At 41.3% G+C, this 22573-nt stretch overlaps 1 protein-coding gene across 3 annotated transcripts in view; it reads left to right on the forward strand.

The window, feature by feature from the left end:
• Positions 1 to 20989, forward strand: part of MYOM1 (myomesin 1) — a 157503-nt gene extending 136514 nt beyond the window's left edge. For all 3 annotated transcript variants that reach the window (XM_027575852.2, XM_027575853.2, XM_027575854.2), the window contains 12 exons: positions 467 to 611; positions 1319 to 1378; positions 1676 to 1743; positions 5332 to 5445; positions 6151 to 6238; positions 7371 to 7409; positions 7500 to 7605; positions 11073 to 11236; positions 13448 to 13484; positions 13726 to 13748; positions 16056 to 16111; positions 20178 to 20989. In XM_027575852.2, coding sequence (XP_027431653.1) covers positions 467 to 611; positions 1319 to 1378; positions 1676 to 1743; positions 5332 to 5445; positions 6151 to 6238; positions 7371 to 7409; positions 7500 to 7605; positions 11073 to 11236; positions 13448 to 13484; positions 13726 to 13748; positions 16056 to 16111; positions 20178 to 20471 — 1194 coding nt within the window. In that variant the 3' untranslated portion in view covers positions 20472 to 20989. The remainder of the gene's footprint in view (positions 1 to 466; positions 612 to 1318; positions 1379 to 1675; positions 1744 to 5331; positions 5446 to 6150; positions 6239 to 7370; positions 7410 to 7499; positions 7606 to 11072; positions 11237 to 13447; positions 13485 to 13725; positions 13749 to 16055; positions 16112 to 20177) is intronic.
• Positions 20990 to 22573: the final 1584 nt, after the last annotated feature.

Genomic DNA, 22573 nt, shown 5'->3' on the forward strand with positions numbered 1-22573 from the left:
TTATTTATTTATTTGACAGAAAGAGACACAGCGAGAGAGGGACACAAGCAGGGGGATTGGGAGCAGGAGAAGCAGACTCCCCGCCAAGCAGGGAGCCCGATGCAGGGCTCGATCCCAGGACCCCGGGATCATGACCTGAGCCAAAGGCAGACACTTAATGACTGAGCCACCCAGATGCCCCTAAAAACACCTTTTTGACAACACTTGTGACTTAGGATAACAAAACTTTTATTTGTATTTAAAAAAATTAAATTTCAGACTTTATAGTAATCAGTTCTGGTCAAGGTCATATATGCCAGGTCATATTCTTCTTTTTCCTGGAGAACAAGATTTTGAAAGCTCATCTAAAAAAAAAAGTAACAAGAAATTTTGTTAAAATTATGATTCTTTGGAGTTTGTGTTTATTCCATCAGGCATTGGCATCCTATCTTCCTCACTGATTTCTGTTTTCCTTTTCACATTGAAGAAATATAAGATGCATATTGACCGAAACACTGGCGTAATTGAAATGTTCATGGAAAAGCTACAGGACGAGGATGAGGGAACATACACTTTCCAGCTTCAAGATGGGAAAGCAACTGGCCATTCTACTCTTGTTCTCATTGGAGATGGTGAGAAGTCTGTGGCACATTAACTGAAAGACTTCACTGCTCCCTTCAGTGCAAATACCCTGTGGCACGAAAGTGGTCCCATTGAAGGCAGCAGGAATTGTTTCTTGTATTTTAAACATTGGAATCCAATTTCAGTTAATACTTTCCATAGTATTTCACCAGATTTATCCTTAGCCCACAGGAAAGACTGCAGTTAAATGATCTCCTATCTAAACAAGTATTTATTACTAAAATTCTCCAGTGAAGGAGATTATAATACAACTAAGACTCTACCTATATCTCAGAAACAATGATACTACCTTATACTGTGTACTTACTTTAAACTACTTAAACTAAGAAGAAAAATATACAAAAGTGGTGCATGCCAGATCAATTAATCATGCTTTATAACTGGATTATATGTCAGCTGCCATAAGCCACTGTAAAACCACCAAGATATAAAATATGACATTTAACAAACGTGGCATTTGGAAAGGCTGGCCAGATCTCTACATTTGCGACATCCAATACTACTTCACTATTTCCTAGCTTCATGGCCTTGAACAATTTACTTAACCTTCCTAGCTTATTTCTTCATCATAAAAACTTAAATAGGTTATTGTGATGTATGAATATGTTATAATAATGAATATAAATCTGCACAGTGGCTGGCATATACAGTTATACTACTCAGCTCAATTTCATCCTTCCTTATTTTTCTATTTTAGTTTATAAAAAGCTCCAGAAAGAAGCCGAATTCCAGCGGCAAGAATGGATCAGGAAACAAGGTAAAAATTGGCAGTGAGTAAAGAGAAAAACTTTAATTTCTTGAAAAAAAAATTCCAAGATTAATTCCATAAGAAATTTAAATGTATATTATTGCTTAGGCTAATAATGCCCTGGTAAATAAAAAATAATTGAAAATATTTATTATTAAATATGTATCCATTTAAAATATTTGAAAACTAATCTTGAATTTTAAAATATCACTTCATATATATATATCACTTTAGAATTTAAGAATGAGCTTTGATTTTGCATTTGTGATTAACAGAGTGATTACTGATGTCATTAAAATTTTATAGGTCCTCATTTTGCTGAGTATTTGAGCTGGGAAGTGACCGGTGAATGTAATGTACTATTGAAATGCAAGGTAAGGGGGCACCTGAGGGCTGTTTGTTGAATATCCAACTCGGTTTTGGCTCAGGTCATGATCTCATGGGTCAAGGGATTGAGCCCCACGTCCAGCCCAGTGTCGGGCTCTCCACTCAGTGGGGAGTTTGCTTGAGATTCTTTCCCTCTGCCCCTTCCTCTGCGTGGATGCATGCTCTCTCTCTCTCCCTTTCTCTCTAAAATAAATAAGCAAATCTTAAAAAAAAAGAAGAAGAAGAAGAAGAAATGCAAGGTAAGAAGTAAATTTTAAATATTTGATATAAGGGAAATAAAAATAAAGTAGAATGTGAGAAAAGAAAGATCAATTTTTCATCTCCATTTGAACCAAAATGCCAAGTGACACATTCTTGCTATTGAATGTTACTATAATCATTGGGTGGTAAGAAACATAAAATAAAATAAAACATAAAATAAGATAAAATAAAACAACATAAAAATATGGGAAGACAAGATTATTACTCCTATTCATTACACCCTAGTTGATAAGGACTGGCTCTTCTCTTTTTTTAAATTAAGACTTTATGTTTTTAGGAGCCGTTTTAGGTTCATAGCAATATTGAAGGAAGGTACAGAGATTTCCCATGTAACCCCTGTCCCCATACTTGTACAGCCAGCATCTTCATCAACATCCCCCACCAGAGTCTCACATTTGTTCCAATTGATGATCCTACGTTGACATATCATAGTTGCCCAAAGTCCACAGTTTACATTAGGGTTCACTTTTGGCATTATATATTCTATGGGTTTAGACAAATATATAATGACATTTATCCACCATTATAGTATCATACAGAGTTTTTTCACTGCCCCAAAAAGCCTCTGTGCTCTGCCTCTTCATTCTTCTTCTCCCTCCTCCCCATTTTTTTTTTTTTTAATTAATCTCAGAAGAATCTCACAATGTCTTTGTTTCAGGTCAAATCTTCATTCTAACTAGTAGATCTCTTCCACAATCATTCCAGATACTCTGTCTTTCTGTGGAAGTGTAGCAATTTCCTATCTAACTTGTGTGACTAAGGCAACAATCCCTTTGAGAATTGGCTAGCTCAGCTGCGGGTTCTGAAACCAGTGTGTTGCCACGAAGGGAGAGGCTTGGTAAAGAGTTTGAGGCTCACAACCAGTTGTCTCATTAGGCCTTGGGAAAAACTTAGAAATGAAAGTCCATATCACATTCTAAATCATTTTGTACCTTAGCTTACGGTGTGTTCAGCTGAGTGAGTCATCAAAATGTTTTGGTTGGGGAACTGCTGGATGAGGCTGGAGTGTGAAGGTCATGACAGCAGACAGTGACTCCAAAGTAGAAGCATGGATTTGGCATTTGGCATTATAAAAGCCAGAACCCAAGTGCCCAGTCTCTTCTAGGTCTGATGACATTTAAAGAAAGAGCAGTCTACCAGAAATGTGTCCGAGAGATAAATTCTAGGCTTTAGCCTCTCAGTAAATGGCAAAACTTCCTGAAAAACAATTTCTCAGCAGCTAAAACCCCCTCTCTCCTCCTGGCTGTCCACTGCCATGTTGCCTCCGACTCACTTTCTCCTTCACCCTGCCCACCGCATAAACCACGGTTTCCCCAAGGCCCACATGTCTACCCTCCTTCTTTCTGTACTACTTATTGCACTAGCCTTCTGGGAGGTGAGCCCTAATGTCCTGTTCTGATGTCAGCCCCTAGCCCAGATTCTGAATCTAGAAATCGATTCTGAATATTCATACTTTATGTATTTATGTTGTTCCAGTGCCTGGAGTGACCTTCTTCTTTCAGCTTCTCTGACAAAATCCTTTCTCTAGGTCCAGCTTAGTCATCTTTTCTGTAAGGCCTTTCCCTTCTCTGTCCAGGTAGAATGAACCTTCCTCTGTCTTCCCATAGCTCTTTGTTTCATGACTATAGCAATTTAGATACATTTGGTGATTTATAGATTCACTATAGGTAATGGAGTATGTGTAGCTAAACATTCAGATTCATGAAACTGTCATGGGCCCCAATTGGAACTAGTCAACAGAATATAGGACAAGAACCCCAGCTTGCCTGCAAGCAGCGCTGGGCACTCCTCTCCTGCAGGAGTCCACTTCACCACCCCCTGATGACAGCTAAGGTGCTAAGGGACAAGCCCAATTTGGTCAGTGCAGGAAATGCAATGGTTTTAAAAATACTTCATGACCTAAGGATCCAATACCTCTTGTAACAACTCCCTAGGCAGAGCTTTCAGGGGTCCCCATAAGGGGCATGCCCAAATTACAAGCGTCAGCATACTTAGGGAAACCTAAAGCTATGGAGTCCATTTCTAGTCCCTCCTAGTCCAGATGCATTTTCCCAGTCAGGGGTCATTTTTATCAGAAGCAGTGTCACCTAGTAACACAGTTAATTTCTATAATTTAGGGACCAGTTGACAGGATCATAAAGAATGTTCGTTTGTGCTGGTTTCATTGTAGAGTTACCAGTGTTTGTTCTTATGTTAATTTATTAACTGAAAGTTTTTAACATTTTAAAGCTTGCATATCCTTGTTTCTAATTACATTAAACGTTTTTTTCATCTGTTTGTTTTGTGGTTATATTTCCTCTTTGGGGAATTGTGTGTTCATTTCTTCAGTAATCAGTGGGGTGTTAGGGATTGTTTTCTTGATTTGTATGAAGTCTTTACTTTTTTATACAATTTTAATTATACAAGAAATATGAATATACTCTTCTTTGTAGAAAATTCAAATATTGTAGCTCAAGATCCCTTTAACTGTATGAGTTTGTTAGCCTATTTGAAATTTGTATGGGAATGGGATTTAAATGTTTCCTCAAAATTGCTAAGCAATTAATTTATTAAACCATACTTGATGGATATTAACCTAACTTACTGTGGTAATCATTTCATAATATATACATATGTCAAATCAATGTTATATAGCTTAAACTTATATATGTCCATTATATCTCAATAAACCTGAAAACACTTTAATTAAAAAATGTTTTTAAAAACATACTTACCTTCCACATTTATTTGCAAAGCTTCATTCGTATTTTTAAAAATATTTAGAGGGGCGCCTGGCTAGACCAGTCAGTAGAGCCTGTGACTCTTGATCTCAGACTCATGAGTTTGAGGTCCACGTATAGAGATTATAAGTAAATAAACTTTTAAAAAATAAAACATTTAGATATATATTTACTCATTTAGATATATACTTATTCATTCTGTTCTTTTGATAAAGCCTTATTTTTGTGACACAGGCTATATTTTAATGTGATGAGATATGTCTGCCTATGGTTTTCAGATATTTATTATTATTTATTTTATTTAAGTCTGCACGCTAGCATGTATGTATCTATTCTTTTCTGTCCACCAGACAGTTTTAAAATCAGTTTTTATTGCTGGACATAAAAATGCTATTGATTTAGGTTTATTCATTTGTATTTATTTTATTTTAAATTCTTTATCGATTAAAATAGCTTTCAATTTATCCCTTTAGAAATGTATGTCTTTTAAGTTCAGTGCTTTTTGTTCTATCCAATGCTATGTTAAGAACTATTAAGTTTTGTAAGAGTAGCAGTCCCTTATTTTAAGAAGTATAATTATGGTTTTTCTTCTAGGTGGCAAATATTAAGAAGGAGACTCATATTGTGTGGTACAAAGACGAGAGAGAGATATCAGTGGATGAAAAGCATGACTTTAAGGATGGTATATGTACCCTGCTTATAACAGAGGTAGGTGACTATAAATGTGAGATGTAATATATTAGTTCTGTACCCTACATTCTTCTAAAAAAGAGACTAGATTCTGTATTCCTTTGCCCTGGGCATTTTTAACACCTTACTTCTAGCTGCTCCAAAGATCCCTGCCCTGACATCACCCAAAAAAACAAGCCATAGGAAAACAAAAACTTCTCTCACCTTGTGATCATGCACGGATTTGTCAGATATCCAACCAGTATTGGCTAGACACCACCAACTCTGGCCTCTCTGAACTGCCTCTTTTCATACATGGGTGAGTGGCAGGGCAATTAAGTGGGCCCTTCTTGGTTTGCTCTTAAGCCTCATGATAACTTGTTCCCTAAAAGTACAGAGACAATCAGACATAGTATTCAGTTAAGTACAGGTTTTTATCTACTTTTTGTCTAAAAGAACATATCTGTCAAATATATTGGATCATTAGTTTTTAATGTGAAGGCAGAGTAAAGAATAGGACTTTAAGTCTCAAATCAATAGCCTTAAAAGTGAAAAATCAGGACCGCTAGCAGGTCAAATGATGATGGACAGGTTCATCTGTGAACTCCTCATCACTCACTGGGCCAGATGTTCATTCAATGTGTGGTTTGACAGCAGTTCTATAAACCACAGGACCTTAAAAATGCAAACACCATTCTCTGAAGCTGCTATAAGCTGCAATGTGGTGTTTCCATTCCCTCTTAGTTTTCCAAGAAAGATGCTGGGATTTATGAAGTTATCCTGAAAGACGACAGAGGAAAAGATAAGAGCAGACTGAAGCTTGTGGATGAAGGTCAGTCCTCCAACTGCTGGGTTTGATTTTGTGTGTTCTGTGTCACAGGTTACCAGACTGATTAGTGAGGCTAAGTAACAACTGAAGTCATGCTGAGTTTTTGTCCACAAATTTTAATTGAAATTCCAGCAGAGTGAACTACTCTTTTATTTAAAAATACTTCACTTTTAGTCTTCCTGTAAATCAAATATGTACTTTTGATCTTCAGAGAATTTATAGTCCATAGTCCACAAGGGTTCTGTTTTCAATATAAATCATCATTTTTGTTTCAACCCTATAAAAAGTGTTCCAGGATCAAAAACTACTGTGAGGGGCATCTGGCTGGCTCAGTGGGAGGAGCATGCGACTCTTGATCTCAGGGTTGTGAGTTCAAGTTCCATGTTGGGTGTAGAGATTACTTAAAAAAAAAAAGTTCATAAAAAAAAACAAAACTACCATGAAAAGTGTGTCACCAAATAGTCCACTCTTAACAGGTGGCAAGAAAGATTTATATATGAAACGTGAAGCCTCTCAGTTATTAGCAGAGCAAGAAAGCAATTTCTATTTTTCAGAGACTTCTAAGCATGATAACAAAGACCTACGTGTGACCACCAGACTGCCAAGTGTGTTCTTGAACAAGATCTTTAACAATATTACTAACAGTGTAGGTCTGACTTTGATTTCACCTTCCTATTCCTGGTGGAAGCAAAACTAAATGTGCTTATTGGCAAGAAGTATTATCAGGCTGAGAAGTATCAGGGAACCTGGATGGTTAATTCGTTATGAGTTGATGATGCAGATGAGAAAATTCCATATATGTAAACTAAGACTTCTTGGGACTTAAGAAAGCCAGGAACCTTCCTGGAAATCTCACTGTGGCTTCCTCTAGAATGTAAATATGGTGATAGTTATAAAGAGTTAGAGGGAAAAAAATATATCAAAATAAGAGCAAGAATCTTTTAAAAGTTGATACAAATTGAGGTATTACTTCCTCAAAGAGCACTTATTGTCAGTTGTTCAGCAAATTCACCTGTGGCCAATACCCTTCACCAGGCAGGATAATGTTGAGAGCACATGCTCCTCATAGTTTGAGATCTGACCTTACGTTGAGCATTTTTATGCTAAAGCTCTGTCTATGAATCTCTGTCCACAGCCTTTAAAGAACTGATGACTGAAGTATGTAAAACAATAGGTAAGTTAGAGTGGTCTCCCCACGACAGTGCTTCACTATTCTCCTGGATAGACTTATAGCTGTATGAACTATGCTGTTTTCCTCTTTCAGCTTTGTCTGCTACAGACTTGAAAATCCAGAGCACAGCCGAGGGCATCCGGCTGTACTCTTTTGTTACTTATTACCTGGATGATCTGAAAGTTAACTGGTCCCACAAGTAAGTAAATGGGAACTTAACTGCCATGTAGAAATTCTTTCTCCCGTGTGTGTGTGTGTGTGTGTATGTGTGTGTGTGTGTGTGTGTGTTGGGGGGGCAAAAAGGGGGCAACAACAATCCTCTATTCTTCCTCTTAGGTAAGGAGCCTTCTTACTTCCCAGGTCTGACACTGACAAGTGTAGACAGAAGCATCCCCCCCATTCCCTTAGCCTGAACTTGAGTTCGTGGTGAGGCCAGTGATGGCTAAGATCATCTGTCTTTGTGATCTGGGAACTGTCATCATCTGTACACATCTCTATAATGGAATTTCCACTTCAGAAGGTTGAGCTTGGGCTCCCTCTGCTTTGCCAGGCACCCAAAACCAGATTCTTATCCCCTCTTTCTATACACAGCTCACCCCTGTTATGGTCTGGAACAAAACTGAAGCAGTATGCACCAAGAGCCACCACATTTCCTGTTATATGAATTAATAGCCGTTCACCAAAGAAACCCAATCCAGTGGAGTGCCTGAGTTTGTTACTGTTATCATTAATAGCAGTTGGCATAGTTGGGCATTAACATGTCTCTTGTCCACCCTTGGAAGGCTTTGGGGATTCAAGATTACTTTGGGAATGTGTATTTGAGCTAGACTGAGCCTGTAGATCTGTTCTAATCCCAGGTTCCTTTGTGGAGTTACAGGTGAACTCAAGTTCACCTCTGGGATTCTAAGAGCTAAAGTAGGTTTCTAAGTCCAACCAGTTTACCCATTATACTTTTGGCAGTGTCCTTAACCTTTGCCCTTCCTTGAAATGTCCTGAGCTGAGAGAGAACAGCAGCCTAGGCATAGAAATCTGATGGGGCACAGCCACCTTCCACCCACTCTTTGGATGCAGAGGATGCTCATTCCAGAAGTCCTTTATTGAGCCCCATTGAGCAGTAGGTCAGTGACAGCCCTGGGAGGAGGCACACAACAGTGTTTATTTGCATCTTCCCTACTGTGGGTGTCTATCGGATGCTGCCAGCGGCCCCAAGCCCTTCCCATGTATGAATTCATTTAATATTCACAACTCTAAGAGGCAGGTAATTCTCACTTTAGTGACTAGGAAGCTCAGGCTCAGGGAGGTGACTTGCTCAAGTTCGCACAGCTCACTGGCAGGTGGAGGACTGAGCCCAGGCCTGGCTCCAGAGCTCCCCTCACCATGGCGCTATTCTGTGTTCCAGTTGCTTTAACAGTCTAGATTGAACATTTAACCAGAACTGGGTCGTCCCACAAAACAGACATTTGTGTTTTCTTTAAAATGTCTTTACTGTGATATAAAACAGTGTTTTTATTCTTATTCTTATCCATTTCCTGGGTTCTTAAAAAAAAAAACGGATGGGGGAGGGGGAGAACAAGTGAAATTCCAATTTGAATGCTTGGGGTTTCAGTCCTTTGTTCTATTTCTTTCAGAGCACATTTTAGGAAAGTAATTATGAGTTAAAATAGATCAAATTCTAGGAAATTCCTCTGTGGCATCTAGGACATTCTAATATATGAGTCTGAAGAATAAGAGAAGATGAATTAACTGAATAATCAATCAAAAAACTTTGTATCATCTTATATCATATCACTTTATATCATCTTTAAAAAGAATTTAAAAAAATTACTTGCTCAAAAAAATTAGAACATTCAGTTTTAAGGAAGTTGCTATTAGACTAGTAAGGCATAAACCTCTTACACTATCTGGTCTAGTCAGCTGAATGACTGTTTTGTGTACCCGTGTGGCTAGGAAAGATTCAGGAATCAATGACTGATTGTCTTCACTGTCTTTACGTAAGTATGTGGCATAACAGGAGAAAACTTGAAATGGGTTTTAGCCTTGACTTTGCTCCTATCTTCCCTTGAATCTTAGGCAAGTTATTTAATATTTTGAAATCTTAGGTTTCTCTCATATGAAATAAGAGCAATAATGCCTATTCTATCTCATAATACTGATGGAGCCAATGAGAGAATGAAATTTATGGCACTTTGAAAACCATGAAGGGCTTTACAAATCTAAGGTACTATTATGCATGTTAGTTAGAGATTAGAGAATTCAAACAGATTTATTATAGCAAAACCGAGGACGGTCTACCTTTCTAACTAAGACATATAAACTGCTCAGACTCAAGTCTGTGGGTACAGATGGGTTCCTTTACCCTACATCTTATGGAAGGTTTTTTTTTTTCATTTTTTAAAAGATTTTATTTATTTATTTGAGAGAGAAGGAGAGAGCACGAGTGGGGGGAGGGGCAGAGGGAGAAGCAGGCTCCCTACTGAGCAGGGAGCCCACCCCGGGGCTTGATCCCAGGACCCTGAGATCATGACCTGAAGCAAAGGCAAATGCTTAACCGACTGAGCCACCCACATGCCCCTCTTATGGCAGTTCGTGAATATCTTTTAAAGAATGTATTGTATAAGAAAAATGGTGAATGTTTATTTGAAAGCTGAAACATTTTTATTGGAGATTTTTGTTTTTCTGTTTTTAGTTCATTTTGTTTATTATAGCTACAAATGTAATACATGCTTGTTTTAGAAAATATACTTATATCTTAGAAAGAGCTTGTAATATAATATCATCCATAGTTCTCCTAGCCATAGTGTAAACTTTTTGGTGTACTTCCAGTCTTTTCTCTATGCATAATTGTTACTATAATTAAGTAGTTTTGCATACTGCTTTTTTTCCTATTTCCTCACATGTTTACAAACTCTTCATAAAGTTTCTTTCAGCATCATTGACAGTACACCTACATCTACCTTTCTCTTACTTCATTAATAACAGTAACATTTCTAAACCATCAGATCACAAGGCCAAGGGTTCTATTTGCTTTTATTCTCTTGTGAAGAATGCAATGTATGTGTCTGCTCATGACCTACTATAGAATTTGGAGAAACTCATGTCCAGGGACAGAGAGGTGCCTCATTGATTTTGGCAGAGACTCTGCTTTTCATTTATTCTTGGCCTTACTACCAAGTACGTATTTACATATGTTTTAAATAGCTTTGTAACCACGTCTGTCAATAGATGTCAGCCACAGATGAACCTCCTTAAGTCTGTTTTTAATTAGTTTGTAAAATCTGACTTATAGCCAGAGACCATCTGCAAGAAATATGCAGTAATAGAATATATAGTTTGGCCTTTTCCCTTTAAAGATTCTCTTAGTCCCACAAATAAACCCAAGCAAAAACAAAGATAATTAATACCACTGAGAAGTATCGGTGTTGCAATCAGCTAGGGCCCCAGACTGCTGCTGGGAGTTAAATGTACAGACTGTCCACCCCCACCCTGGGCCTTGGAATCCAGGTTCTGTGATTCAGGGCCCATACTTTTTCTGAAGCTGAACATGCATGGTTCTCATGTTGTTTGAAACCCTGTAAAACTCTATGGTGAGACCTTCAAAGAGAGACAAAGTAAAAATCAGCTCTGGATGAAAGCAAAGGATAACAATGTTTTCTTTGCTATGAACAGCGGGACTCCTATTAAGTACTCAGACAGAGTTAAGAGTGGGGTCACCGGGGAACAGATCTGGCTGCAAATCAGTGAGCCCACTCCAAATGACAAAGGGAAATATGTGATGGAGCTCTTTGATGGCAAAACTGGACACCTGAAGACAGTGGATCTTTCTGGACAAGGTAAATGAATATTTTACAGACTAGAACTTTCCTGTGGAGGAGCGTGGTCTTTTAAAAAAAGAATGAAGGGTGATAAGAGGCCATTACATCTGACTATTGGAAGATGATTGGAGATTTTAAGAAAGCAATTTAAATTCAGCATGGTGGTAGAAGCAAGAATTCAATGGATCTTGGAGAATCAGTGAAAAATATAGAGACAATAAACACGGAGAGCAAGGACTCCCTTTTCAAGATGCTCACAAAGGAGGGCAGGTTGATTTACAGTCACCTGAGCAAAAACAAGCACTGAGAAAGAATTGTTATGGTGATTGGAATTTGAGCATGTTTCATAGAGTTTAAGAATTCATTTGAGCTGGAAGATGTGAGTGATGAGGAATAACCAATGTATCCATGTTCTGAAGGATGAAAGGTTTGAGATCCAGGGCAGGGGTGAAAGTGTTGACTTTGGAAAGGAGCAGGGATCCCTTTTCTCCAGAAATCAGAGAGGGGCGGTGGGTAAATATGAATAAACAAAGATTAACACTGAGGAGAAGAGAAGAGAGTTGGAGAAGTTGGGTCCTTATGGCGTCAGATGTCTTGATCATCTGCTGAGAGAATGCGGGCATCTGGAGAGAAGAGGGAACAGGAGCAGGAACTATGGAGAGACATGAGCAGATAAAAAGGTAACATGCAACTAGCAGCCACAAATTAAACAGTTTAGAGAGGTGGACAAGGAGAGGGAGCGTGTGTTCTGCAACTGTGGCTCTTGATCTGTCAGCCCCAAGATCTTGGAAACCACAGGGTCAGGATGTTGTACCCCGAAGCTTTTAATGTGTAGCTTATTTATTACTGTCCTTGCCTCCAGCTCCTGTCTCTATCATTCCCCCTCAAGGACTTGGGACTCAGCCTCAGGGCGGTCCTTCCACTGCTCCTGTCTAGATTCTGCCTAACATTCCTCAGGGAGACCGTGGACTGACTTTTTCTTCCACTTCTTCATACACTAAAATGCGATCTGAATATTCCAGAACTCTTAGTCTTTTTAATCCCCAGAGAGTAGACTCACAATTAAGAGCACAGCCTTTCAGCAGTCCTGCCTTGAATTGTTTTGAGCTGAGCCCTCAGACCCTTCCCCCACACACACACCTCCCCCCCACCCCGCTCCGCCCCCCCCATCTCCCACTCAGGAGGACTAGAAAGATGGGAGTGGCTGCCTTCAGGCCCCGCTGTGCCTGAGGCACACACTGCAGTAACAGGGGATTTCTTCTGCAGTGTAATCTGACATTTTGAAACACAACCGAAACGGGGAAACAGGAAGGGGGTGGATAAATTTAAAACTTAAAAAAAAATTTCTTTTACTCTCTGGCCCACCCAAGCAGATTGGTTCAGCAGGGCCCAGCTCTTTCTTAGTGTCGTGTGGGCAAAAGGAAGAGAACTGAATGCTTAGCCTGGCTTAGCCTAACTTGTCTACCTCTAGAGACTTGAAGCCTGACTTTTTATGCTTATTTTTCCCCTCCGTAAAAGGAGGGGGACAGTGAATACTTTCTAGACGTAAAATATGATGATTCCCAGACCACATAGGAGCTTAAAGAGGAGGTGAGAGAGATTTCAAAATAAAGCTGCCTTTTCGCCTGAATTGTTCAAAGTGGCTTGCTCGGCAGGCTCAGGGGGGAAGAAAGATTTTAGAACTCTGTAGCTCTCATTTCCTTGTCTCACTGTCTTTTCTCTGGGCTCCTGCCCAGCCTAGAAGCATTGCTTCAGGCCTACACTGGCGCAGGCTGGGAGCTCCGTAGTTCCTGTGCCCTTTAACACAGATAGATGGGCCAGACGGTGTAATATGGAAACATTTAACTGTCGAGCTCAGAGGCTGTGCCGTGTGGGATGATTTTAATAAGAGAAAGGCCTTTTTGATGTTCAGGATGCTTATCACACAACCACCTTTATTACCATTTTATCTTTGGCAGAGCTAATCTTTGCCTCTCTGCTTGAAAGGAAGGTCTCTCACTGAATTGGGAGCTTCTAAAATCCACTACTTCATCTTTTCTACCTAGAAAGTATTTGCTTCTCCTGTGAAGTCCATCATGTTGCAGAGTCAACGGGCAGGCAGTCTTATTCAGTCGGCTTAGTCATGTCTGGAGTGACCACACTGACCTCAGGCTACGAATTTCAATCCACTGCTGTGTGTTGTCAATTCTGGGTGAGAACATTCTAACTTCTCTTTTTTTTCTCTTAAAGCATATGATGAAGCCTTTGCTGAATTCCAGAGACTAAAGTAAGTCCCTTGCCATTTGTGTGCCCTGATTTCTCTGGAACATGATGTGCTGCTCCCCCACCTGAGGGTTAGAGAGGGTCTTTCATTTTGGCAGATGCCTAAAAACCGCACTTCCCACTGCTTTGTTGAGCAGCAAAATGTCTCTGAGGCAATGAAATGCAGTCAAGGTTCGCTACTTTGAAGTACCACTAAAACAAAATTCTTCTTTGTTTGCATGTTTGTTTGGTTCTCTCAACCACAGACAAGCTGCCATTGCCGAGAAAAGTAAGTAAACCCCCTTCCCATTTATTCCTGGCATAGTCTCAAAACATAGCTTTTATTTTTTTATTGTGACTGCAGACAGAGAGTCTTTCATTTTTTTTTAATCTTAGGTGTTCTACATATGTTTTCATTTAGTCTCTTGAGTAAGAACGTCTGTGAAAAGAAGGTGTCAGGTTACATTTTAAGAATGTCACTGAGCTCTTGACTTGAGCTAACCCCTGGGTGTCCTGAGAAATCTCTGGGCACAAGTTATACAATAAGTTGTTAATCACTTGCAGCAGGCACAATGTATCAGAAAAATGTATCTCTATTAAAGAAGAAATAAGAAACTGTAAATGTGACATCAGGAAAATCACTGTGACTGGTCTCCCGACAAATACTCCTGCATTTTCCTAAGAGCCCCTGTAGGATAAAAGAAACCAAAGAAGGCCTTCTTGAATTCTTCACAGTCTGAGTGAACAAACACCAAACTGTCAAGTCTGTGTACCCACAAACGTGCTCACTACTAACTGCTGGCCTCATGTGTGGAGATTTCTAGAACTCAATCTTTTAGGATTCTAAGAGTCATGAACTAATTACCATAATCATTCAGGTTCTCTCTGAGCGTGTGAGGCAGAGTTTGAAAATTGTTGAGGGCTAACACTGTAGAGTCAGTCCTGAGCTGGAATGGAAGGGAACCAGGAGGGGGAGTAAGAAGTGAAGTCTTCTGCCAGCCTTTCTGTAGCTCCAGGTCATTAGGATGGAACTTTGCACTTTAGACTGCCTTCCTCTCTCCTTCCTGCTCTTTCCTTCTCCCCCGTCGTGTGCTGGGCTCCTGAGTGGTGAGGCAGCTGGTAGTGGTGAACGGGGCAGATGCCAGCACCAGCACCAGGCGTGCTGGGGGAGGGCAGCGCGAGGGGAGCGCTTCTTGTTGGGACCAAGTGTGCCCCTTCCGCGCCTGTATGCACAAGCAAAGCCAGAGTCCAGAGTTGATGGCTATTCCCCATTCTTGAACTCTGGTGGGCAAGGAGGCTGCCCCTCCCTCCAGTTCATGAATTCTTTCTGAAGTTTCTGCATCGAAGCAGTTTAGAGCTGGAAGAGACTTGAGTGCTCTTCTGGCCCCCTGTGTTTAACCTTTTGTAAGCCGAGGGATGCTTAATTCAAACAAATTCACACAGATCCAAGATGTAAAATAGGTAAAAGCCAAGTTAGCATAATTGAAGGTGGGATGGGGTCCGGGCTCCCTGACTCAATGGCCCTCCCAGGGCCCCCAGAGGAATCCCATGGATGCTATGGAGCAGAGCTGGGTAACTTCATGTCCACAGGTGTAATGCAACCCTTCCCCCATTCCACATATTAGGAGACTAGGGTCCACACAGTGAGGTGACTTGCCTGATGTCACACATCGGGTCGTGTAGGAGCCAGATGCTGAGTTGAGCTTACAGGTGGTCCAAGGTGCAATGGAATCAGCAGGAGAACGCAATCAAGATTCAAGGCTTGTTCACAGCTTCAGTCTGACTTAGTGGGGAAAGGAGTTGTAGCAATAGGATCTAGAGTCACACATTAGTTGAAGTAGGCCTAAAACTGAGAGGGTGGTGGCCACTGCATTAGTGTCAAGGCAGTGTCCCTTTGAGCAGATTACAGGAAGGCGTCCTTGCCTGGCACTAAGCCAGTCACACCCAGAGCACAGGGCTGGGTGGAGCGAGAGGTCAGCTCTGGAATTCAGCATGCTTCCCACACCTTGTGCCCTCAGCTGGGGGCCTTTGTACTTCATGGTCATAGATAGTAACCCTATATAGCCCTGTACGCCAAGAACTACCAGGAGACAAAAAAGGGAAGCTCTCTAGGAAAGACCTCAGAGAAAGCCCCCATCTGCACAAGCCTCCAGATCTCATGGCATTCAGCCTCCAATTGTGCACCCTTTTTTTTTAATGATAGGGAAGCCCTTAAAGGAGGCCAAGCTGACTTGGAGGCTCTCCATCTCTATGGATCTGCTTTTGCCTCCTTGAACTGAGCCCCACTGAGCTACAGAAGGGCCAGGGCTGAAAATAGTCATGAAAATTATAGAGCAGGTCTTAATACCACAAAGCCATCTCAAGCTGATATTTTAGGAATAGGTAGAGGCAGCCACACACACAATTTATCTGTGTGAGGAAGGATTAACATCTAAAATTACTGGATCCTTTTCTAATTTTCATATTTAAAACAGGTATAAAATAATTGTAAGGAGAAGGAAACTAAGCTGGAAAGTTAGTCCCTGGGGTGTTTCTGTGAGTGTGATCACTGGCACTCATCATTTCAGTGATTAACCAGAAACACCTATGCTTGCAGATCGTGCCCGAGTGTTGGGTGGACTCCCCGATGTGGTCACCATCCAGGAAGGGAAGGTAAGCATAGAGCACTCCTGTCCCTGCTTCTTCCACACTAGCAATGGATTCCAGTGCCCCAGACTTCGTTCCGTCTAAGAGCTCCCACCATCTTCATCTTAAGCCACTGTTGCTTAGGCTTGACATGAGAGTAGCCAAATACAAGATTCAAAATGCAGTCCATTTTCCAGTCATCTTAACAGTTTGTAGGCCAAGCATCAGGATACAAGTTCGCCTTATGTGGTCACATGTAAACCACTTAGTCTCTTTCCAGGGGTACCCTTTCATATCACAAGAAGCAAAAAAGGTTCAATCATAACTATATGACAGATATAATTGGAGAAAGATGCAACCTCTAGCACCTAGTGGAAAATGGGCTGTCCTGTTAAATACTTTACCTCTGAAGGGAAACATCCTGCTCCATGAATTTCTATAGGCTCTGTTTCAGTTGAAAACTGATTTCTTTCTTTTTTTTTCTTTTTAAGATTTTATTTATTTACTATAAATAAAATTGAGAGAGAGAGCACAAAGAGGGTGGAGGAGGTGGAGGGAGAGGGAGAAGTAGACTCCCCGCCGAGCAGGGAGCCGGATGCAGGGCTTGATCCCAGGACCCTGGGATCATGACCTGAGCCAAAGGCAGATGCTTAACTGACTGATCCACCCAGGTGCCCCCAAAACTGACTTCTTTCCATTTAACTTTATTTATTTTTTTTAAAGATTTTATTTATTTATTTGAGAGAGAGAATGAGAGATAGAGAGCACAAGAGGGAAGAGGGTCAGAGGGAGAAGCAGACTCCTGCTGAGCAGGGAGCCCAATGTGGGACTCGATTCCAAGACTCCAGGATCATGACCTGAGCCGAAGGCAGTCGCTTAACCAACTGAGCCACCCAGGCGCCCTCCATTTAACTTTAAACTGGTATTTCCTGGCTCTGTAATAATCTCTCTGAAGAGCAATGAACATAATTTCTAACCTGGATTCACTTTCTTCATCCCTCTGTTTCAAAAGCAATGAACATAATTTCTAACCTGGATTCACTTTCTTTATCACTCTGTTTCATTAAGACAAATTCAATAAGCCAGCCATAATGGACAGGTACTTGTAGTAAAACAAAACCTTTTCCCAATGAAGACATATGATAGGTAGGCTAGGGAGAAAACAAGGCATGTTTCACTTTAGTGAAAGGCAGATTTCATCTAGCTGCATTTCTTCACGGGTAGAATATATATGACCACAGCAGACCTGAAGCTCAACCATTGCAAGGTTGCTTTTGTCTTTAAACTCCATTTTTCATGTTCCTCATTTAATGGGGTTCACAGTATTAAGCTCACTGGGTTGTAGTGAGAATTCAGAGAGAGAATGTATGGGAAAGGACTTTGTGATCTATAATGGAAATAAATCTTAAGTATGGATAGTAGTTTTCCATAACACCTAAGGTATTTGGGAGTTTGATTTTGTTTTGTTAAAAGTTTTAACCACCAAGGGGCACCTGGCTGGCTCAGTCAGTAGAGCATGCAACTCTTGATCTCAGGGTCATGAGTTCAAGCCCCACGTTGGGCATGGAGCCTACTTAAAGAGAAAAAGGAAAAATAAAAGTTTTAACCCCAGGTCCGCTTGGATAAGTTTGATGGCAATAGCCTATTTTTCTTGCTGAAATGTGTTTATAGGATAATTCAGTAAGAAATGCCAATTAAGGGCGCCTGGGTGGCTCAGTTGGTTAAGCAACTGCCTTCGGCTCAGGTCATGATCCTGGAGTCCCTGGATCGAGTCCCACATCGGGCTCCCTGCTCGGCAGGGAGTCTGCTTCTCCCTCTGACCCTCCCCCTCTCATGTGCTCTCTCTCTCTCTCTCATTCTCTCTGTCTCAAATAAATAAATAAAATCTTTAAAAAAAAAAAAAAAGAAATGCCAATTACCATGGAAGGGAAAAGATTTCTTAATCTCCCAGTTTTAAACAATACTCTTGGGGCACCTGGGTGGCTCAGTCATTATGCATCTGCCTTAGGCTGAGGTCATGATCCCAGGGTCCTGAGATGGACCCCCATCAGGCTCCCTGCTCAGCCGGAAGGCTGCTTCTCCCTCTCCCATTTCCCCTGCTTGTGTTCCTTCTCTCGCTTTATCTCTCTGTCAAATAAATAAAATCTTAAAAAAAAAATACTTCTATAAAAGAGGTAGTAAGTGATCATATAAGACCCTTTAGAGGGATATTTAGAAGAATATCCTTTTCCTGTATATTGTGAGCCCTAGTTCTTTTCCTTATACTTTCTGGATTTTGGTAAGAAAAAAAATGCAAGAATGGAATTTAAAATGTGAAGTAGGGGCACCTGGGTGGCTCAGTCGGTTAAGCGTCTGCCTTCAGCTCAGGTCATGATCCCAGGGTCCTGGAATCCAGCCCCGCATCGGGCTCCCTGCTTGGCGGGAAGCCTGCTTCTCCCTCTCCCACTCCCCCTGCTTGTGTTCCCTCTCTCGCTGTGTCTCTCTCTGTCAAATAAATAAAATCTTTAAAAAAATAAAATAAAATGTGAAGTAAATTCAACATTGTCGGCCATCAGAGAAATGCAAATTAAAACCACAGTGAAATATCATAACACCTATCAGAATTGCTAAAATAAAAACAGTGACAACAACAAATGCTGATAAGGATGCAGAGAAACAGAATCACTCATACATTGCTAGTAGAAATGTAAGCCAAGATTGTATAGCCACTTGTGAAAACAGTTTGGCAATTTCTCAAAAAAGAAAACATACGTTTATCATATGACCCAGTAGTTGTACTCCTGGTCATTTATCATAAAGAAATTAACACTTATGTTCACAGAAAAACCTGTATATATTCAATAGCAGCTTTATTCATAATAGCCCCAAACTGGAAACAGCCCAGATGACCTTTATAGGTGTATATATATATATAAACATATATATATATATATATATACACCTATATACCTATATATATATATATACACCATGGCTCACTACTGAACCATACAAAGGGACAAACTATTGATCCCTGCAGTAACTTGGTTGAATCTGCAAGGAATTATGCCAAGTAGAAAAGGCAGTCTCAAAAAGTTACATGCTATACAATGCTATTTATATAATGCTTTGGAAATTATACAATTTTAGAAATGGAAAATGGATTGGTGGTTACCAGGAGTTAGAAATAAGGTTGGGAGGTTGCGGGCAGGGTGTGGATGTGGGTATAAATGGCAACATGAGAGATCCTTGTGACAGAAATGTTCTTTCTCTTGACTGAGGGGAGCTAGGACAAGGGATAAAATTGAATAGAACCCCACACAAACAAGCACCAATGAGTACAGGCCAAACTGGGGAGATCTGAATAATAACTGTGGATTGCATCACTGTCAATGTACTGGTTGTATTACTACCCTATAGTTTTGTAAAGTGTTACTGGTGGGTGAAATTGGGTAAGGGCACATACAATCTCTCTATTATTTTTTACAACCGTTTCTGAATCTACAATTATCCTTAAATTTTCCAACAAAAAAAAGTATGGTAAAGTAAAACTATAGGCCCAAACATTGATCTTTTAAAGTAAGAGGGTTTCAGCGCACATGGTAATATAATAAGATATCAGGAAATAGGAATACATTTTGGTAGAGCACCTTTGCAACTACAACAGACTGGATGGGGTTTGAGGGGAGAAATAAAAGGAGGGAGATGGAACCTGAAAATGAATCCCATTATATGAAACAGTGGTCATGATTCTGCTGCTGGGCTCTGGGAAGCAGACAAAATGCAAAGTGAGCAGGTGGTGATTATGGCAATGAGATTTCTCTAATGAGACAGAATCCAAATGCCACACGAGAGCAAAAGGCATCTATGTGTTTATGAAAGCAAGAGTGCAGCTGGGAACCAAAGCCAGAAAGCTGAGACCCTCCAGAAACCTAGCTAGGATTGAAGTCAAATTGTAATTCATGCAGGTGCATACCCCACATAACTCTACCCATCATTCCAGGGGCTTTATATCTATCCTCCTTCAGCCCCTGCCAAACCACCAGAAGGGTTCTTGAAGCTGGATCATGGTACCTGATCTATCTCCTTCCCTCTCATAAAACGTGTTTTGCAGGCGCTTAATCTCACCTGCATCGTGTGGGGCGACCCAACTCCAGAGGTTTCCTGGTTAAAGAACGAGAAGCCCCTGGTCCCAGATGACCACTGTAGCGTCAAGTTCGAGGCCGGCAAGACTGCCTACTTCACCGTCAGTGGGGTGAGCACCGCCGACTCTGGCAAATACGGGCTGGTTGTGAAGAACAAGTATGGCTCAGAGATAAGCGACTTCACTATCAGTGTATTCATCCCGGAGGAGGAGGCAAGGAAGGCCACTGAGCAGCCCCAGAAAGGCAACAAGAAGGCCAAGTGACCAGGAGGCTGCGCGAGGGGAGCTGCGCTGAGCTGCCTTGTGTTACTTGTGTGTGAATGGCTTGGGTTAAGTGTAAGGAAGCCTTCCTGCTTTCTACTCCCTATTTTTGTGCTGGCTCGGGGGAAAATTGTCACATCTCTTATTCATATAAAAAAACATCAACTAACAACATTTTAATAGTTTTTCTTTATCTACAAATTCTGCATTAAGAAAATGCCATTGATAGCACAAATATTAGGAAACGGTTTTAAGGAAAAGACCAGAATAAAGCCAGAGGGATGTTGAATGATGGTCAGAGAGCAGATGAATGTGTTGTGGAACAGTGTTTGGACTTGGCTAGACTTTTCCCAGGAAATCTTCATGTGTTGCGATCATACCTCAGCATCCTGTCAAAAGGGGGGACAAATTGTTAAGCCAAGCGGTATGTTTTGTGTGTTGTTAATGATAGTGAAGTGCATTTCTGTTGGTGGTCTTGTGATTTGGAGCCTCCTCAGTATTAATAAACAGTCCTCACACCTCTCCTCTTTCCCATCAGTGTTTTTCTCATTCTTCCTGTTTGGCTGCTCAGTGGCATGGTCTCTGCTGCATCCTGCCCACCGCATCTTATAGCACATTCTTCTGATTTAAATTCCTTTTGATTAAAGCAGTACCTTCCTAGCATGATCAGATGAGCCATCCAAGGTCAACTGAGGTTCAGGGGTGTGAAATTGCTCTGTCATTGTACATCTGGTGGCTTACTGTACAATCACGTCGATTCCATTGTTAAGATACCCGAAGTAATTGCATGTAATGTGTCAATTAAGGATAATAAGACGGTGTGGGAGTCTACTGCCAGAATTGGCGACTAAGGGCGCACAGCTAGAAAAAAAGAACCCTGATTCTGAGTTCAGAGAACTGCCAGCTTTGGAGCCACCTCTCTTTGCAGGGCTCGCTGACAGGCAGCATTATGCTTTAGGAAATTTGGTTCTCCCCCCATCTCTCCCCCCAACCACCACCATCACCATCACACACTCACACCCCCTACACACACACACACACACAAACATGCACACTTGTGCTCACTCACACACCACTGGAGGAAAACAGTTATGATAAAAAGAGGTTTCCCTTCTCCATCCTCCTGCCAAAAGTCAGGGATGGGACAACAGACTCCCTTATAAGTTTGGAGGTACACCTACGCATCCTCTCCTTTGTAAAGTTCAGGACTAGAAATTTCCTCTCGTCTGATTCCCTTGTGCAGCCAAGTGCCCCCTGCTGTTGCCATGACATTGAACACCAGGCAGCAGAGATGCTGTGCTGTTGCTAACAGGCATGGCAAGCTGATGGGCTTCTCGAGGGTCAAAGGGACCCCGCCAAGGGCAGCTGACCTTGAGCAGTCTGCAGCTTTCCTTCCTTCAGCAAGAGAGCTCTCTCTGGACAAGGGGACCAAAGGAAAGTGGACACCAGCAGGGGAGCCAAAGAGAGGAGAAAGGAGAAAAGCAGGAGCTGTGCAGGTGAGAGGCCCCCAAGACTCTCCTCAGAACCCCAAATGCACCCCTCATAAGAACCAGCAGCAAAGTCACCATTGTGGGGGGAAGGGAAGAAGGGAGGTGTGTGCGTGAGCAGAACCTGCTACCCCCGCCCTGAGTTCCATACCTCTGGAGCCCAGACCAGAGAGAAAACAAGAAGGACTTTGAATCCAGTGAAAATACAATTTTAAAACAGTGTGTCCTAAGTTCTGAAATTGTGTGAAAACTTGTGAAATCAAAGTGTGCATCACTGAGATCCCTGCCATCCAGTCCAGAGGGTCTTGATGAAACAAGGTGGCAGCAAGGGAGAAAAATGCTTTCATACTCATAGCTCCATAAGCTGAGACTCCTCAACAAGATGGTTATAAGAAGTATTTCAGGGGCGCCTGGATGGCTCAGTCGGTTAAGTGTCTGACTCTTGATTTCAGCTCAGGTCATGATCTCAGGGTGGTGAGATGGAGCCCCATGTCAGGCTCCATGCTGGGTGTGAGGCCTGCTTAAGATTTTCTCTCTCTCCTTATGCCCCTCCTGCACTACCCGCCCCCCACTCTCTCTCCCCAAAAATAAGAATTATTTCAACCATTTTAACAACCA

This window comes from Zalophus californianus, chromosome 14 (assembly GCF_009762305.2).
Source record: "Zalophus californianus isolate mZalCal1 chromosome 14, mZalCal1.pri.v2, whole genome shotgun sequence".
Taxonomy (NCBI): domain Eukaryota; kingdom Metazoa; phylum Chordata; class Mammalia; order Carnivora; family Otariidae; genus Zalophus; species Zalophus californianus.